The following is a 16,741-nucleotide window of genomic DNA, read 5'->3' as shown; positions in this document are numbered from 1 at the left end:
TAACACTGCACTGTGCATCTACACATCCCTCCCCTTTCTCAATGTACAGCATCCATCTGGCAAGAGGAGGCTGTGTGGATTTCTTGCTGTTAGAAAAGGCAACGCAGCACATTTCCCTTCAGAACAGCCTATTCAGCTGTTTTCCTTTCTACTTTTTTAAAAAAGAAAAAACTGTAATCTTTTGTAAGCAAACTATAACTTGAAACTTAGCCATAGGTTGTCTGCATTGGCCTGCAGAAGGTGTTGTCAATCCCTCTCCCTCCCCGCTCCACAGCGTTTGCTACAACCTGAGCCTTCTGGCTCCTCTGCTTGATCCGTGTTGTTGCTTGTGTCTTTTGCGGGGGCTGCTGAAGCGGGTGGGGAGGAGAGAGAGACGCTGCACAACTGTGGGGGGAGACAGTTGATCTTCCGGAATGAGTGAACTGTCACTCAGGCATACCCTAAATTTGGGGGTGGGGGGCGAAAGATTAAGGCAACTCTTTTACTCCTGGTTTAATTGATAGCTATAAGATTAATACGGCAAACCACAGGAGGCAAGCTGAACGCGATCAAAAAAAGAAAATAAAGTATCGTGGAAGGAGACATTTGCTGCAGAGCCGGCTTGAGACCTCTAATTCAGGAAGGAAAAGGAAGGGGAAATGATACTACTGTATCTGCCAAGATGACTTCACAGTCCTCATGTACCAGGAACTTTATTGCTGACGGCGTGGATCCTTAAATCTCTGCGGCTTGTAAGTGTATGGCTCATGGCTACATATGGGATGAGTCCACCTGGTACTTGGAACGTGTATGGGGGAAAACAAAAGCTAGCCGGATCTCAATGTACTCTGGAGTGAGCACCATTATTATTTTTTTTAACACTTCTCGACTTCTTTATGTATATACAACTGTCTAACGGAAGTGACATCCGATTTTGGCTGCTACCTTTGAGTGGAAGTAACCCCATAATTGAACCCAGTGGAACTTATTTCCGAGTGCACCTGCACGGTGCAATCCTAGCATGCATATAACAGGGGCTTCTGAATATACGTGTCTATAAGATGGGACCGCTGTCACGTCTTCTTTCAAGGCAACTGGTTATTATGGATCGGGCTTTGGAGTCTGACTTTGGGTCAAAGCATGCATGAGATGTGACTGTCCAAGTTGACGTCTTTTCATTGGCACAAGGGAAAGGATCTCTATATTTTGCAGCCGACTGTCTTTCTCCCAGCTGAGAACCTCCTTTCCGTTCTCGAGGGACAACACACCACTCCTTGGGCTTCTTGGAGTAGCAGACATGCGTTCTTTTTGCTCAGAAAAGTCGCTTGCAAGAAATCCATGTGTTTTTGGGAAACTGTCACCAGTTGGGAACCAGTTTAAATTAAAAGAAAAAGAAAAAGCAGTCATCTGAACCCGGGTCTTTCTTGGCATCAAGTCCTCTTCCAAAGCAAGCTGCCCGATTTCGGCTGAAACACCCCCCCCCCTACTTGGGCATAAGCGCCCATAGAAATCCGCAGGGCTTACTACTTCAGCAGGAAGATTTAGGCTGCAAGAGCCGCGGAGCCCTTTGCAACCAGAAGTGCAGTCGGAAGCATTTACGGGAGGGGAAAGAGGGCTTGGAAAGGCCCCCTGGTTTGTTTGCCTCAAGTCCATCCGCCCCCCCCCCACGCCCAAACAGGGCTTGCTTTGCAGGTCGTCCCCCATCCTCTCTTAGTGGCATCTAGAACAGAAGAGAGACTCTTCCCCTTCTCTGCATCAGCTTTGGAAGCAGCAGGTGTTGGAGGAGGAGGAGCTGCAGCAGCCGGAGGAGGAGGAGGAGGTCGAAAGGGGGTGCATGGTTCCCCCTCCCTTCTGCTCCTTAACTATCAAACGATTTTATTTTCAGTCACCTCTCTCTTCTCCCGCCTCCCTCTTCTTCCTGGGTGGATGCCTTTGCCAGTGGGAGAGGGAGATCGAGAAGGAAGCAGCGGCGGCGGCGGCGTCTGCCGGCTGGGAAATCCTTGTGTGTGATAGAAGCTGGTACTGCGGACTTTGCCCTTGGCAGCAGCTGTGGGAGCCGCTGGCAGGAGCCAGAAAGAAGGAAGTTGGGCCCTGCGGGGGGGGGGAAGGGTATCTCTGTCCCCTTCCAGCTCCCGCACTAGCTCTCTAGATGCCCCCTTTCCCCCGCCGCCTCCTTTCTCACCCTTGACCAGCATCTCCTCCTGCTACTGCTGCCGGAGCGCGCTCGCCGTCTTTGGGATGGTGCTGCCTTGATGGGGAAGAGGCGGCGGCGGAGGAGAAAGGCGCCTACCTAAGCGGGTAGGAGAGAGGACCCCTCCCCCCCCATCCTCGCCTATCTCTGGAGTGAGGGGAAGAGGCAAGCGTGCGATCAGCCGCCAGAGGATCCACAGCGAAACTTTTATTGCAGCTTCCACCCGCCCACACATCCCCCAGCCATCCTCACCCCCGGACAGCATCCTGCGCGCTTGCAAATGGAGGGACTGCGGCTCGCAGGAAGATTCCTGGTCTAAATTGGCAAAGGGGGAAGCAGCAGGAGGCGGTGGTGGTGGTGGTGGTGAAGAGCAAGGCACAAGTTAAAGGGCGACCAGAGAGGAGGCGGCCTCTTTTTTTTCTTTTTAATCTCCGCGACTCTCCTGGCTTCACTTCGCCCCTCGCCACTTAGAAGGATCTCTAGGGGGAGAAAACACACACCCAGATTATTGTCCTGGACTGTTGAAGAGGACACCCCCCTCCCCCGGACCGGCTTTCCTTTCCTTCCTCCTCTCTTCCTGCCCTGCTGCTGAGCGATGGGCTTCTTCCAACCCTCCGCTCCGGCTTGATCCTGCGTCGCAAGGGAGGCAAAATGGACTTGGCCGGTTTGGAAAGACTTCGGCTGTAACTGAATGGCGCGCAGAGATCCTTAAGCCCCTCCTTGGGTGACTCTTTCTTCCTCCACCCCCCTCCACCCTCTACCCCCTTTTGCTGCCTTCCCCTCAACTCTAGCCTCTCCCCTCTTTGGGTGTCTCTCCCACCACCTTGCCCGTCCGAGAAGCGAGATCGAGGAACTGATGACGGACCCATCGCTCACCCCCCCTTCGATGCATCAAAAGAAGCTCCAGGGCCGGGAAAGGTTGGCCTCGAAATTCTCCAGGAAATACTTGGGGCTGCTTTTGGTGTTGTATGAAACTGGTGATTAAAGGGGGGGAGCCTGGAAAGGAGGAGAGGAGACGAACCCTCCCCCCCCCCCAGCCTTCACTTTCTCGAGCCTAGTGGCTCCTGCCGGTGGTGGACTGCGATCTCTGGAAGTGGAGCTTGTGCGTCGAGGGCTCTTGCTCTCCCATCCCCGCCTTGCCCTTCTCGGCCAGTTATGCAGACTCCCTGTGGTGGTGGTTGCTGCTGCTCCTCCTGCTGCTGCTGCTAGGATCCGATGCTGGCCGCTCCGGAGCCAGGGGATGGAGATGGGGGGCTGATCATCGCCAGACGACGGTGAGAGGGGAAAGGAGAGAAAGAGCTGGAGAGACGGGGGCGCTGATCCACTTGGGTTCAGCGCGAAGCGCGCGTGGGCTTCAGGCTGCTGCTCGGGTCTCCCTCCTCTTCCCACCGCAGGAAGCCCTCTCGTCTCTAAATGGAATTAGTGGAGATCGAAGCCCCTTGTGTAAGGAACAGACATGATCCATGGGCGCAGCTTGTTTCACAGTAAGTAGATCTCCGCCGGATCCCTCGGGGCCAACCGTGCCCTGTGCTGCCCGCTGCCCACATTGGTCGCCGCCACCACCTTCTTGGGCAGAGAGCATTGTGTGTAACCCAACTAGTAGAGGAATCAGGTGCGGAAAGCTTAATGGCGTAGGTGTAAATACTCCCCTCCTTTTCCTCCTCCGCTCCCCCCCCCCCACATTAAAAAAATATAAATAAATTTTAAAAATGTAGCTACTGAAGATTTGTTTGTTTTGACTAGGATGGAGTTCAGGAGGTTCCAATCCTAGAGCTTGTAGCTTTCAAAGTCATGCGTAAAAGAAAGAGGGGGGGGGGAGAGAGAGAGAAAGAAGGATGCCCTGCAAAACTCTCTTTACCTGCCCCCACCCCTCCTTGAGCTATTGAGGTTTCAGGCCGCGGTAAGCTCCCTTACGGTAGAAGTCAGCAGCACTGGAATCGATGGGACTTAACCACGTAATTGTGTAGGGGCAGAGATTAGACGTTTACCAGTCTGGCTGCAGTCCTAAATCATTAACTTGGAAATAAGTCTCATTGAAATCAGTGGAGCTTACTTCCATGTAAATGGGTCTAGAGCCCTCTACATTTTCTAACTCTTCAGCCCCATTTCAGGTTTGATGCTGCGATTTTGACCAAACCAAAATGACACATCCATCTTCTGTGCCAGTTCTAGGACATCAGCATTAATCCGAAGTATAAACTCATTGATTACTGTAATTACTAGGGATTAGTGCCAGTACTGAATTCGGACAGTAGTTGTTGTAGTCATCATCATCACGGAAGGATGAAATCCAAGTATTTGGAATCAAGTTGGTGATTGTTGATTCACCCAGTTTTGGAGCAGCAATCTTTCTTGGACTTATTTCACTAACTGGATTTTTAATTTTTTTTAAAAAAAGTTGTTATTGTGTGCGCATTGTGTTAAGCACATTGCAGTTAAGCAAAAGTTACAGTAATGGAAGGGAGATGAGTGGTTCCACACACACACACACACACAATTCATTAATAGTGGACAGTCTTGGCTTTTTTAAAAAGAGAGAATAGTACAAAAGTGGAGGGCATGCACGTATTGACATACAGAGGGCACGCAATTGAGACCAACTACTAGGATTTAAGCCAATTTGATCTTATGTGAGTGTGCCCACAAACATTGTGTAAAATGCCTCTGATACCTGTTTTCTTTGTGAAGTATCAAAATAGTTTGGAACATTAGTAATGGCCAGGGAACTTTCCTTTGTCTTCTGTTTATTTGCCCTGTTCGTGTCTTAAATTGACTTAAGTTGTATCTAAATAATGAGCAGGAAGGCACTTGGAGTCTACACAAACTGCACACACAAAATCTAAGCTTCCTGAGTGGTGTGGAATGTGGGGAAATAGTGACAAGGATGACCCAATGAGAACAACTCTTGTTTTACCTCTTTTAAAGCTCAATGAATGGGACTTCTGTGTCAAGATAGCAGACTGTCCCTTTCCCCATTTGCTGCACAGCTTGCCTTTTTGATGGAGGCCATAGAAAAGGTAATCAAAAGAAGGGAAGATAGATTTTGTATTAGTACATTTCTAATCATGTGAATGGAATTAATTTAAAAAAATCAGTTATGTATAACCACAGCCAAGTTGTTAGCGTTCAGTTGCCTAGTAGCTAATAGGAATGCATAACATCTACAGTACTTTTTAATGTGCAAATGGGGTTGTGCTATCTAGCTCCATTTGATTAGAATCAAAGAAAATTCTGCCATTAAATTTAATAGGATGTGAGTGTTCCTTCTATTGTGCCTGCAACAGTAAAGCACCATTATGCCCATTTTTCAGATGTAGGTGGAAATAACTGTATGATAGCCTTCAGTTTTATAATTTTCAGGAGCTGATTTCCAGAACTAACTGAGGTTGTGATTCCATGCAGACTTAATGACCAAGTTCATGAGTTTTTGGATCAGGGTGCAAGGCCACAACATCTGATGTAGTTAAACTCAGGACTCAGTCATTGGTATTTTATGTGGAAGTGTATTAAAATGATTGGTGACTAACTGCAATTAGAATTGGAGTATCCATCCCAATTCATGTTAATGAATGGTGTTAAGCATGCATGAGAGGGCACAGGACATAATGCATTTGTATTATATGGCATTGCACGCACTCTCTCTGTTAACATTGACTTTAAAGCCACCAATTCACAATACATTCTTCAAAATATCTTCTTCCAAGAACAGCGCTGTTCCTTACTTTTCTGGAATTTTTGAAACATCACTGGCTGTACATGACCAAAAAGTGTTGCTTAGAGAAATGAAAATGTTTTGCACACTGCTAAGAATTATGCCTTCATTTTCCTATATTATTAGAAATCATGTAAAACCTTTTGAGTAACTTGGCATATGCATTCCATTCTGACCTCTTTGGAGTTATGTCAGGCATGCTGGAACAAATGTTTTCAACTATTAGAACAATGCAACTGGAATATAGTCCCTATTTTACCCCTCCCCTTGTTCTGTGGCCTCCAGCAGGTCACATAAGTTTTATGAGTCCCGGTCTCTGCATTTCTAAAATGCCATGAAGCAATTCCTATGCCACAGAATTTCTAAAAAGTGTTTTGGGGTTCCAAGGCAGCAAAAGATATGTGCTTGAAATTACACATCGGCTAAATGAAGAGTTTTGCCCATGTCTTACAGAGTTATGAATTGGCCTTGCTGCTAGGTTATCCTAGAGTGCTAACTAACCTTTGTGGCATGGAATCCAGCTATGCCACCTGAAGGCAGTGCTTCTCTTTCAAGGATGTCGCACATTATATCAAAAGTCAAACTATCTATCTATATAGCTACTAAATGAACACAGTCTTCGCCATCTAGCAGGACCACTGCAATTCGGAGTGACGTCATGGGCACTTATTGGCTACATAGTCCCCTGACATCCTTCTCACCTCTGCAGCCATTTAGGATGCAGTTTCAAGGCATAGTCTGAAGTTGGTAGGACGAGGTATGTGAAACTGCCAAGTTGTTAATATTTATTAATTACATTTTTTTTATCCTGCCCTGCCTCCAAGGAACTCAGGTCCAAGATCACCAAGTGAGCTTTGTGAATGAACAGAGGCCTGAGTTCAGGTCTCCTTCTTGTAGCCAGTGCACTGACTGTTTCTTCAGTGTGACATCTCCAAATGTTGTCTTGAAACTATGTATAAGGTTTCAACTCCTGTGTGAGACTTTTCCAGGCTGAGCATTCCTCTGCCAAACACTATTCATCTAAGTGTTTTTGGGGGGAGGGGAGCAGGGAGGGGGGCAGGGATGGACATATTCATCTGTGTATGTGTGTGAGAGACAGACAGACAGACAGAGAATATATATAAGCTCTCTTGTTTCTGCTGAATCGTTATGAAAATCACAGTACTGCTTTTAAATTGGAACCCGTAGGACAACCCCACACTGCGTAAAATGAGGTGTGACTACATTTTGAGCTGCTAACATATCTGATGCCCCAATATTATTCAGAAAGGGCCTCCAACCCTGCAGAGAGGGGTTTTTTATGGGGGTGGATTGCAGGTGGCTGCAGGGGAAAAGAGGCAATGAAAAACTTTCTTTCTGTGATGTTCAGTAAGTTAATTTATCTTAAGACTGAAGCCATCATTGTTAGTGGCATCCATGTGACAAATGTGAAATATAGTTTCTCTGGTCTAAGATATGTGTATCTTAAGATAAAGGTTTTGGGCTCTAGAAGTGTATGGGCACACATGCATCTTGACTAGAACAGTGCAGAGATGGAAGAAAGGATGGAAAGGTGCTCCATCAAGACTCAGCACATCAAGACTCTAGAAACTAGTGTGTCTGTATGAGCAGGGCAGGTACAATTAAGCTAGACATGCTTCTTGGTACCCACAAAGGATGAATGAGTGCTCAGGTTAATGTGCATCTTCAGTAGTTTCTTCTCATTTTATCCAAATGTCCACTAGCTTGGAGGCAGTAGAATTGATATGGCCTGACTGATGGAGGCTTTGTTAAATTTGCTTGTTGGATGACCTTGAAGAAACAAGTACATCTCCTAGTCTTTGTTCATCAAATATAACAACAATTAACTACGCCATCACATGATTACCACCTTGCTTGTAATAGGGGTTGTGGAGAACTAAATGTGCTAAATGCACCATAGAGTGACCAATTTTTCAAGCCCTCAAATTGCAGCTGCACTGATTCACAAATATGTGAAGCCTTATCTAGAAAAGACATACTGTGTAGTGCCTTCAATAAGCACAGAATCAATTTCTTATTTCTTTGCACATAAAATACACATGAGTAAATGGGTAACTTCATTGTGCTCATGTTTCAAATGGTAACAGCTCTGAAGGCTTACTGAGCCTCATGCATTGCAGCAATCCATCTCTGAAGGAAAAGTGTGTTGACAATCATGCAGGATTTATATAAGAAACAAAAACTTCCAAGTATCATTTGCAAATTGCTCATGCAAATGATATTCAGTAAACTGAATGTATTCTTAAGTATGGAGTAACAGCAGCAGATGCTGCGGCTTACAGAAATGGTGGTTATGCTCTTCCTTCTTATTAAGTCCTCATTATCTCAAAGTATTTTCTCTGCTGAGTCAGCTTCTGGTCCCAAAGTGCTCTGCCAGTACAAACCCCACTAAACAGGATTTCTGCTGGAGGCATGCTTTGAGGACTGGCTGGAAACCAGCTTGGCCTTATTCACACGTCTAAGCTCACAATACCGCAAGTTAAGCAGGCTTCTAACAATATTTAATTAACAGAAAACAACTGAATTCCTGTGGTCCATGTTTTAGTCTAGTCAGTTATATTACTGGCACACTCCACCAATGATCTCTTGCTTATTAGCCGAGGTACAAGGCAAGCTACCAAAATAGTTCCAACAGCACTTACAAAACACCAGACGCAACACAACAAACTTGTTGAGAACTGAGCAGTAGTAGAGTTAGCTACTGAACCTGGTGGAGCATGCTGTGGCCAAAGAGGTCATGTAGGTGGGGCCAATATGGTCACATGAGTGAGACAAAGGAGGACACATGGGCAGAGACAAGTTGTTCTGGTTTTCTTCCCATCCTCCTACCTTGCAAAGGTGTAGACACAAAAGGATTGCAGTTGTTTAAGTCCTTAATACCTAACTAAACTGAAAAGTGTTTAACACTGGTTTTAGAAGGGGTTCCTGCTGTCACAATTTCTAGTGTGGGTTAATGTCACAATAACCACACACTACTCAGAAGTCAGCAGCACTAAATTCTATAGGGATGCCTACCAGATAGGACTGAATCCTCAGGTTAGTCTTAAAGGTGCCACATAGGACTGTTAACAAGGTCCTTTCTAAATTTTCAGCATTATGGAAAAAGGTTCCCCCTTACTCCATTTTTTCCACTTCTTTGCCTTCTTTCCAGATTATGGAGGGCTTTTAAATGGAGTAAGGGTGCAGGAGACCAGGGTTAAAGTCATTCCTCATCAGTGAAGCTCCCTGGGTGAACTTTGGCTATTCACTGTCAGCCTATGTCTCAGGTTTGTGAGGATAGAATATGTAAGAGGAGAATAATGAATTGGTTCAACCCAGAAAAGTTGGTCATGGGCAGGTTGCAGCATGAACAAGTCAATTCTATGGGTTTTGGTGGCTGCCTTAGGGTGTAATCCTAACCATATTTACTCTGAAATAAGTCCTGTTACATTCAATGGAGTTTACTCCAAGGTAAACAGAGTTGATTTATTGATTGTGTTTACATCACCTCCCCAAGCGGGAGTTCTCTGGATTTCTCACAAGCAAAACACAACAGCTAAAAATGTACATTAAAATCAAAACATCATTAATGTGCAATTTAAAACATTGTTAAAAGTAGACGTCAGGTTAATACTTTCCCAAGAATATACATGTCAACATACAGATGCTATACATAACACAGGGCAACATGAAAAGAGTCTGAAATGCGCTTTTTAGCTTTAACTGAATTTTGAGTCGGGATGGGAGTGAAAAGGCTGTGGGGAGGAAAGACTGAAAGAAAGGAGTGAGCACTCATAGGAAAAAAGGCAGGAATGCAATCCACCATCCTACCCAAGCCATTTCTTTGGGACAGAATTGCTTGTTACAGGGGTGTCACCATCTAGTAGTGACTACCGTATATTTTGCTCTATAAGACTCACCTTTTTCCTCCTAAAAAGTAAGGGGAAATGTGTGTGCGTCTTATGGAGCAAATGCAGGCTGTGCAGCTATCCCAGAAGCCAGAAAAGCAAGACGGAAGGCTGCTTTCACTGCACAGCGATCCCTCTTGCTGTTCAGGCTTCTGAGATTCAGAATATTTTTTTTCTTGTTTTCCTCCTCCAGTCTTGTGGTCTGGTGCGTCTTATAGAGTGAAAAATACGGTATTTTGATTGTCTAAGCAGAGATGGGCAGAAGCATTTAAGAAGCCCCTCAGTCAGTGGAAATGTATTAATAATGACTGTGGGTGACAAGAGAAAGGCTGGACTATGGCTCTGGAGATTTGTGGGGGCTCTTGGAAGGGTTATGCGCCACTTTGCCCAACAGAGGAGCCTCCCCTGTGGACAGACCAATTACAAAAACAGACCAAGAATAGACCATGTTGACAAAACCATAATATTTAACAAAATTATACTGAAAGACAGAGGTCACTGGAGAATTTACTGTAGTATACCAGTTCACCTATTTGTGAACCAAACAGATGCTAATAACTTGGTTTGGCTTAAGTAGACCAAATAAGATAATTCAGTCAATTATTGTGTCTTTGTAGCAAGTGCAATGTCAGATCTAAGTAACACCAATAGTAATGGTTTCTAGTGTGCATACAACTATGAGGAACTTCTATCTAAATTAATACCCAGTTCAATCAAAGAGTATTAAATTGTGTTCTTGTCACCAATGTACCTTTTGATCTTCAACACTGTTCATATCCAAAAATCAGATCATATAGCCAAGCACAACTACAAGACAGATATACAGAAATTGCTCTTTATTTGTTTATTATTTGTAAAACGCTGTAGCTCTTTTGATTGCTGTTACAAATCTATTATTATAACTAATATATTTCTTTATTTTTTCAGTTGTAGCAAGTTTTATCATCCTACATTGGGCTGGGGCAACAAAAAAAGGAGCAGGTATGTTTTTTTATGGATAATATTTTCATTATCTAGAGTATTTTAAATTATTCAAGCCTTTAAGGCATAAACTGGGTTTATGTTTATGTTTTTATTCAGCTTAGTGATTTTCTTTTAATATTTGCATCCTTGACAACTAAAAATGACTATGCAACTTCAAAACAAAAACAAAAAAACTTAGGCCTACTTAAGGCTTAAATAATAATTAAAAATGTAGTAAACAAGATTCCTTATTTACAGATAGTATGGATAGTGGTCATACTGATCAGATTATTTAATGCTGGTCTGAAGTAAGGAAAGTCCAGGACACAGGAAGAAACAAGAGCACCTTTTAAGAAAGGAAAAGAAAAGGAAATGATTAGCTGATAGCCATAAAATACCTGGACAAAGTAAATCTGTGGTGGCTACATTTATAAAATCAGTGAATCACAGATCTGAAAAATGCAGAAAGCAACGTGTCCCTGTCCCCAAGTACAAGGTACAACTTATGATGTCACTAAAATTCATGTTTCCTGGCTTGTAACCTGGAAGGCTTGTATTGTCCACCTCAAATATAAAGTGAGTATTACATCCATGAGAGTTCTTGTCTGACTTGGAAATACAAATTCAGCATCTCCACAAGAACAGAGAGTGTTCTTTAAATTTAAATCTATTCATAGTCAAGTATAATAAAAAAATAACAGTCCATTGTAGTCCAATCTTATATCAATCTAATATAGTGTATTCAACACTGTTTGCCAATTTAGAATTTTCAGATGATGGTAGGGAATGTGGGAGATTTTTCTGAGAGCTCTCTAAAAATACTTGTAATTAGTGATCTATTCTTAAATTATTACTGTTGTTATTTGTTTCATTTCTATAGTGCTTTATACTTTTAAGAAGAAGAAGAAAAATCTCAAAGCAGTTTCCAACACATTAAAACATCAAATAAAACAATCCAGAACAAAACATTACTGAAGAAAGTTAAATATAAAGTATACATTCAAAGCAACATAATCAACAGGAAACTAAAATGTTATCTTAAAAATTTCAAACTAAAACACTACCCTTTCACTTCTACTCTCCCATTTTATTCATTTGTATCCCACTTCGCTTGAAAAAACAATGGTGGTATGTGCGGGTCTCCCTTTCCCCATTTTATCCTCACAATGCTTCTGTGAGGTAGGATAGGCTGAGAGGCAGTGATTGGCCCATCGTCACCCAAATGAGTTTCTTGTCTGAGTGGGAATCTGAATCCTAGTTTCTCAGGCCCTAGTCTAACGGTTGTACGATACAGAAATGTTCCTGTCTAGCAGGATTTCTACCCAATGTGAGCAGTTGCTGGGATGCGCAAAGCCCCAAGTCTAACCAAAATTCTTTTACTTACTTATGCATTTACTTATTGTAGCATTCCAACATAACTCTTTCACAAGTACCATTGCACACAAACATATCGTGCTACCATCATCCTGTGCCTTTTAGATGGGATAGTCCCTGTTGCCCTGAAGGGATAAACTGAGTTACGCAGAGAGAGTGTGAAGTACACAGCGATAACAGCAAGAACCTTTATCGAACTAACAGAATGAACCACAGGGGCAAAGCAACTGCTTGTATACATTTCTGAAGGCCTGGGCCACTCACACTCACAATGTGATTGGCTGTCTAAACTCCCAAACTGTGAATCATGACTCGCAGTTTAAAGACCAATGCAGAGGCCCAAATCCTGAAATTCTGTGATTGCATATCATGTATTGAATCAGAACACAGGGGCTCAGTATCCTTAGTCCAGGCTAAGGCTCAGGCAAACACAGTCCTCTGAATACAGAACAGAGAGGAAAAAGCAACTCAGGACAGATTAATAGAAATCACAAGATTTCCTTCATAAATGTAGCCATCTGCCTATGCAGCTTGAAAGTCAATAAGTCTCACAGTCCCTCCCAATCCAGCCCAAGAAATTGGAGCACAATTACTTTTGCACAATTACCATACTTTTAAAAAATTGTTTTTGACTTGTTCTTTTTTAAAACACAATGATTTTAATGTTTAATTTTATATTTTTGTAAACTTAGAGGCTTGTTGTTGTTTTTTTAACAATCAAAGAGTAATTACATTTTGTTAAATACAAAGAAAAATGAATGAATAGTTGAAATACTCTGTTATTCCAGTATCCATTGCTGTCTATGGAAAAGTCTCCCTGTCTATCTAATGAGTTCATTTTCACCATTATAGGCAGCAACTCTGGAGCATGGCAAAGGATGTATTTTGTGAGATGGAATATAGGAAAGGGAGTAAGAATCTCCATGCAATTCTTTTCCTCTTCTTTAAATGCATTGTTATAATTTTTTTGGGTGGGGGGCGCATTATGCTTAGACCCTTTTAACCCCTGGATCCAATAAGTATTAAAGTATAAGCCAGACTAGCTTCCTGATGAGGTGTTTGGTCTGGTTGATGGGCCATTAAGAGGAACAGAGGAAAGGTCTTGTGTGCCAGATGAAAAATGAATGGGTAGGGGGCCCACTCTCAACTCACGAATAGTTAGAAAGACAAGGCTAGAGTTGAAGGCAGAGAGTTTGGAGTGATGTGGGCTAGAAGCAAAGCAGCAAGCTGAATAAAGAGTTAGAGAATTGTTTGAATCCAAGGCTGTGGCTGTGGGAGAAACAAGACCCTTTTGGGGGGTTAATGCTGTGAAGCTCTCCATCATAGGTTCAGATTGTATATATGTATATAAACCATATATTATAAAGACACCACAGTCTCCACTGTGACTCCTCCTGAAGGAAACACAAATTCTGGGTAAGCACCTGGACCCTCTGGATTCTTGCACTGCTCGGAGATTGGGGCAGCATGCAACAATATTGTGCCCACTGTAACCTTCACCAGAGCCTTGGGTTCTAGAATGCTTCCTCTCCCACCTGCTTGTGTAATTCTTGTAAAGGGAGATCCTATGGCACATATATTTGACAGCTGTTTTTCTAAGCATATTCATCTGTGGCTGTGGCGGAAAACTGCCATAGACTAAAAAATGAACAAGATGGTAATAGGACCCATTGTATTTATTTATATATATATATAAAACCAGAACTAAGGTGTAAGCTACATCTGCTATCATTATTGTAATCTTTTCCCACCAGAAAAGCAAACCACGTCAGAAGGACAAAAGACAGTACAGTGTGGAACGTGGACAAAATACCCAGAAGGAGGCATCTTCACTTCTCCAAATTACCCCAACAAATATCCTCCTGAGAGAGAGTGTGTCTACATTATAGAAGGTGATTACCCAAGTCCTTCATTCTTAAATTACCCTTTTTTCATAATTAATGTATCTTCTTCTGTAATATCTACCTTTGGATAATGACAGTTTGGTCAAATGTGGCTGCAATCCTATACATACCCAGGAGCAGGTCCCATTGAATGCAATTGGGCTTACTTCTGAGTACACACACAGATAGTACAGTGAGTACACTCACGCTTCTGAGATACACACAGCCCTGTGTTGCCAAAAAAGCAGTGCTTTGGTGGTATTTATTTTTAATTATAGACTTAATAAAGCAGGAGGGGGTTTGTTGGTAGAGGAAAATAGCCATCTTCTTGGACCTTGGTCATTACTATGCTTTCACAGCCAATTAGAAAAGAAAAGAAAATGTATATTATGGCAACTGTTGGCTTTGTCTCAGTTCGTCTTTCTTTCTCTGCCTGAAGATAGAATGAGAGCACTGGAAACTGCCATATTCAAACAATTTACACAGTCAAGGGCACATAGTACCATGCAATGGCAGCTTCCAATCTGTTACTCACTCTCTTTTGGCCAACAGAGAGTACACTGCTAAAATAAAAAGATTAAACACTGAGAGTAACAGCTGCTATACTTCATTGCCAGTAGGTGATACATGGCATGGCAATATACTTACTAGTCTTTCCCATCTCTCTTGTTGCCCTATTGACAGATAAAAAAAAAAGAGTCTAAAATGCTAGTTTATCAATATAAATTGCTTTTTAAAAAGAAAAGAAAGAGTATCACTGTTTGTAAGAAGAGTATCTCTTATTTCCTGGGGCCAATCCGGAAATGACTGATTATACTGATCTACAAATAGATGCACAGAACTAGGTGTATTGGGAAAACAGAAGTATTAACAAATGTTAGAATGAATTCTGAGAACATGGATAATTCCCGATGCCTATTGTCCAAGTCCCCACATTGTTCAAAAATTTTCAAAATCCTGTAGACAAAATGAAACAACTGTTAATTCAGTTTTCCTATGTTATAATTCTTTCTTTAAGGTAAGCCACCATTTATGGCCTTCATAAGATGGTTTCCAAAAAAGAAGCCATACAATTAAAATCAAACAACATAAATACATCAACCATCATTAAATTAATGACATGTATTTAAACTTAAATCTAAGAAAATGTATCATGAATAGCTCAATAATAAACTGTCTGCATGAGATATGATGTAAGATTTGTATGCTTTACACGTCATCAGGAAAGCTGAGGCAATATGTATGTTGTAATATCTTTCTATATAATAAACATGAGTGGCTGCCAGGGTTTTAAGTTTCAGAATATAAGAAACTAATCAGTAGGCCCTTAGGCTGAGACCGTTTTAAAAGAAGAATCTGAAAGCCTTCAGCTTGCTTCAGTGGAGATGAAGATCATATGATTACCTAGATATTTATGCCTGGAGGAAGTAAAGTTTTATAAGCAGCAAAAAAAGAATACCAAGTAGTGATTAATCTACATTTCTTCTGTAATGGGAGTCTTGGGTATAGGGAAATACTTAGATCAAGGGTGAGATATTGTATACAGTGCAATAATTGCAGTGCTGCATAAGACCAGTGGTCCATCTGGCACCCAATTTTGTTTAACCACAGTGGCCTGAAAGAGATTTCAGGTCACATGAAGGGACTAACAGTTCTATCTAAGATTTGGTGTTAATCTGTAGTTAGAGGTAGGCTGTTGTTCTAAACATAAGAGGTTGCAGTTTTAGCTTCTGTGGCCAAAAGGCACTGACAGACTTGTCCACCATGACATTCCAGAATTCTATTTTGACATGCACAGCATCTCCAGTCACCCTTGAGCTGTGATTGGGAGACATCAGTTTCCATATCTAAAGTCCAAGTACCATGATATAACGAGTACCTTATTTTACCCTTTGACTTTGCCAAGCCCAATAATCAAGGACCATTTTTTTTCATTCTGAAAGTTACCATTCACACACTTTAGAACTTGAACCTGTAATAGACAGGCTAGAGAGCATGAACAATTTAGAAACCATATCTCATACCCCTACTTCAACTCTAGTAATTATCATCATTATTATCATTATTTACCCCTTCCTTTGGTTAAATAGTGCACTTGACATTTTACATCTTTGAATGCAGATTTTTGAGTACACCATATTTTGAACATTCCTCAGATGACTAGGGTAAATTAGGATATATAATTTCATATTTATCTTATATAAAGCCCAATGGACAGCATTGCATTGATCTTATTAGACAAAGATCTGGTGGCGTGTGTGTGTGTGTGTTTAGAAATATTCCTGAAAGAAAAACTGTGCAATACACAAAACTGCAAGATGGTAATTGAATGGAAGTTATCATTTCCCATAAATAGTGTGGTATTAAGGCCAATACTGAATGCTGAATGTGGCTGGGTTTTTATGTTGCAATAACAGTGAATGTGTCTTCTGTGAAATACATAATATGCCTAGACTCAGGGCAATTTTACACAGTTCTTGGCAGCATATACAGGTTTGCCACCAAGTGTACCAACAGGGAGCTGCAGCCACATGTGTCTGTGTGATACAGGCCTTTGATGCTTCTAGACAGAAAGCATCTTAGTTATACTAGGAAAAATATGTAACATGTGTAGTGCACATTTTTCCTACAAAAAAAAACAACGGGAAAGAAATGTTGGGTTGTATCATTCAGAATATTTTATGTATGCTTGGTCATTCTTTTCCACTTAAATGCTTGCTTGTTATCATAA

At 42.1% G+C, this 16,741-nt stretch overlaps 1 protein-coding gene across 2 annotated transcripts in view; it reads left to right on the top strand.

Moving 5' to 3' along the window:
- Positions 1–1,682: 1,682 nt before the first annotated feature.
- Positions 1,683–16,741, top strand: part of NETO1 (neuropilin and tolloid like 1) — a 98,773-nt gene continuing 83,714 nt past the window's right edge. For both annotated transcript variants that reach the window (XR_014170583.1, XM_081919337.1), the window contains exons 1-3: positions 1,683–3,654; positions 10,718–10,771; positions 13,882–14,019. Coding sequence is in view for 1 of the 2 variants with exons in the window: in XM_081919337.1 (XP_081775463.1) it covers positions 3,627–3,654; positions 10,718–10,771; positions 13,882–14,019 (220 nt within the window). In the remaining variant the exon portion in view is untranslated. The remainder of the gene's footprint in view (positions 3,655–10,717; positions 10,772–13,881; positions 14,020–16,741) is intronic.

Source organism: Podarcis melisellensis (genome assembly GCF_964234715.1).
Source record: "Podarcis melisellensis genome assembly, chromosome: 7".
Taxonomy (NCBI): Eukaryota; Metazoa; Chordata; class Lepidosauria; order Squamata; family Lacertidae; genus Podarcis; species Podarcis melisellensis.
This window is presented reverse-complemented; position numbering and strand designations above follow the sequence as displayed.